Source organism: Halyomorpha halys, unplaced genomic scaffold (genome assembly GCF_000696795.3).
Source record: "Halyomorpha halys isolate HHAL.00 unplaced genomic scaffold, Hhal_1.1 Scaffold210.1, whole genome shotgun sequence".
In the NCBI taxonomy this organism is placed as follows: Eukaryota; Metazoa; Arthropoda; class Insecta; order Hemiptera; family Pentatomidae; genus Halyomorpha; species Halyomorpha halys.
The window spans coordinates 440,388-442,250 of NW_027113191.1; the positions used below are offsets into that span (position 1 = coordinate 440,388).

Sequence of the window (1,863 nt, forward strand, 5' to 3'; positions counted from 1 at the left end):
GATTTAAGATGGGGAGGGGGAGTAAAATAGTCTTGAAGTCAGTGCTAAGCAGGTTTGATGAGGTTTGAGATGGGGGAGGGGGAGTAAAATAGTCTTGAACTTAGTGCTAAACAGGTTTGAGATGGTTTAAGATGGGGGAGGGGGAGTAAAATAGTCTTGAACTTAGTGCTAAACAGGTTTGAGATGGTTTAAGATGGAGAGGGGGAGTAAAATAGTCTTGACGTTAGTGCTAAGCAGGTTTGATGAGGTTTAAGATGGGGGAGGGGGAGTAAAATAGTCTTGAAGTCAGTGCTAAGAGGGTTTGATGAGATTTAAGATGGGGGAGGGGGAGTAAAATAGTCTTAAAGTTAGTGCTAAACAGGTTTGAGATGGTTTAAGATGGGGAGGGGGAGTAAAATAGTCTTGAAGTCTAGTTTTTACTGATTATATGATTTTCAATTAAAAATTGTTTATTTATTTCTTATTGTTTACTTTACTTTTAATCAACATCTTACCTTTAAATCCTCCATCAAAAGAAAAGTTGGACCTTGATCGTAGAGTTGACACCATATAACTTCTCCAGTATCTTCAAATTCCTTCATAATATATTCCATTTCTTTAAGAACAACATTATACATCTGAAATAAGTATAAGAATCACATTTAACCATGTAGAAGTTAAATAAAATTACACTGTAATGAATTAATATATATTCAAGTTATATTAACTTTATTTATTAAAACTTGGTTTAGAAACCAACAAAATTGTAATGGGATGAATGGGATGAGTTTTGTAGAAGAAAAATACTTAATGGGATCTATTTTGTGCTAAGTAAAAAAATTATATTCTATAGCTTATATACCCTATTCCAACCAGAGTGGAAACATCAAGTTTTCATTCTCTGGCTGGAATCAAACCAGTGCTGCTGCAGTTTTGAGGTTGCTAAAGTGATGCCACACTTGTCTACTATAGCCTCAGGTACAACCTACCAACGGGATACATATACAATAAGTTTGAATATCTTTTATTAGAAAGTTTGAAGCCACTAAAAACCTTGGCCTCTAGGTTCTAGGCAATCAGAACACTTATTTTTAATAACACTTAATTTAAATTAAGTTTTATTAATTACTCTTTTAGAAATGTATTCAATTTTAGGTAGAACAAAACTAACCAATTTAAATTAGTATCTCTTTTAGAAATGTATTCAATTTTAGGTAGAACAAAACTAACCAATTTAAATTAATATCTCTTTTAGAAATGTATTCAATTTTAGGTAGAACAAAACTAACCAATTTCATAGAATCTTCTTTTGATGATTTTCTTTGTCTTCTTATTCAACAAACTAACACTAATGGAACAAAGCATTGGTCCTCTAACAGTTCTCAACTAACTCCTCATCCACGGAAGTGTGTTTTTAGGCGATCCGAATAAGGAGTCTCTTATTCTTCTTAGGTAACTCTTCGATGTCTTCTTTTTTCAAGACATCTCCCACTGAGACTAGCTAAGGGATCTTCCAGGCATCCTGCCTCTAGGTAATGTCATCCATCTCCCTTCTAAGCAACGAATGATGCCAAAAACCAAAATCTGTCTCGATGTTCCATGTAAACATCGACTGCAGCACAACAGTTTTGGGTTTTTGCATACGATTTACTTTCTGAATATTATTCTTAAGCACTTTTTCTTGACTTCTATTTTTTCTTAAATTTACTGAAATTACAATTGTGATGGGAAGTTAAATAAAATTTGTAAAATATTTTAATCTGCTCAACATGGCTATCCATCTATCCAACGGACTTTTTGAAGACTTTGTTATGAATAATGTATTTATTTTAGACAATGAAAATTGGTTAGCTTGCTTTATGGTTCAACAAAACAAATGAACAA

At 32.8% G+C, this 1,863-nt stretch overlaps 1 protein-coding gene across 4 annotated transcripts in view; it reads right to left on the bottom strand.

The window, feature by feature from the left end:
* The window catches only part of LOC106679597 (uncharacterized), a 41,851-nt gene that overhangs the window by 17,550 nt on the left and 22,438 nt on the right, over positions 1-1,863 (bottom strand). For all 4 annotated transcript variants that reach the window (XM_014418845.3, XM_014418843.3, XM_014418844.3 and 1 more), the window contains one exon: positions 495-617. In XM_014418845.3, coding sequence (XP_014274331.1) covers positions 495-617 — 123 coding nt within the window. The remainder of the gene's footprint in view (positions 1-494; positions 618-1,863) is intronic.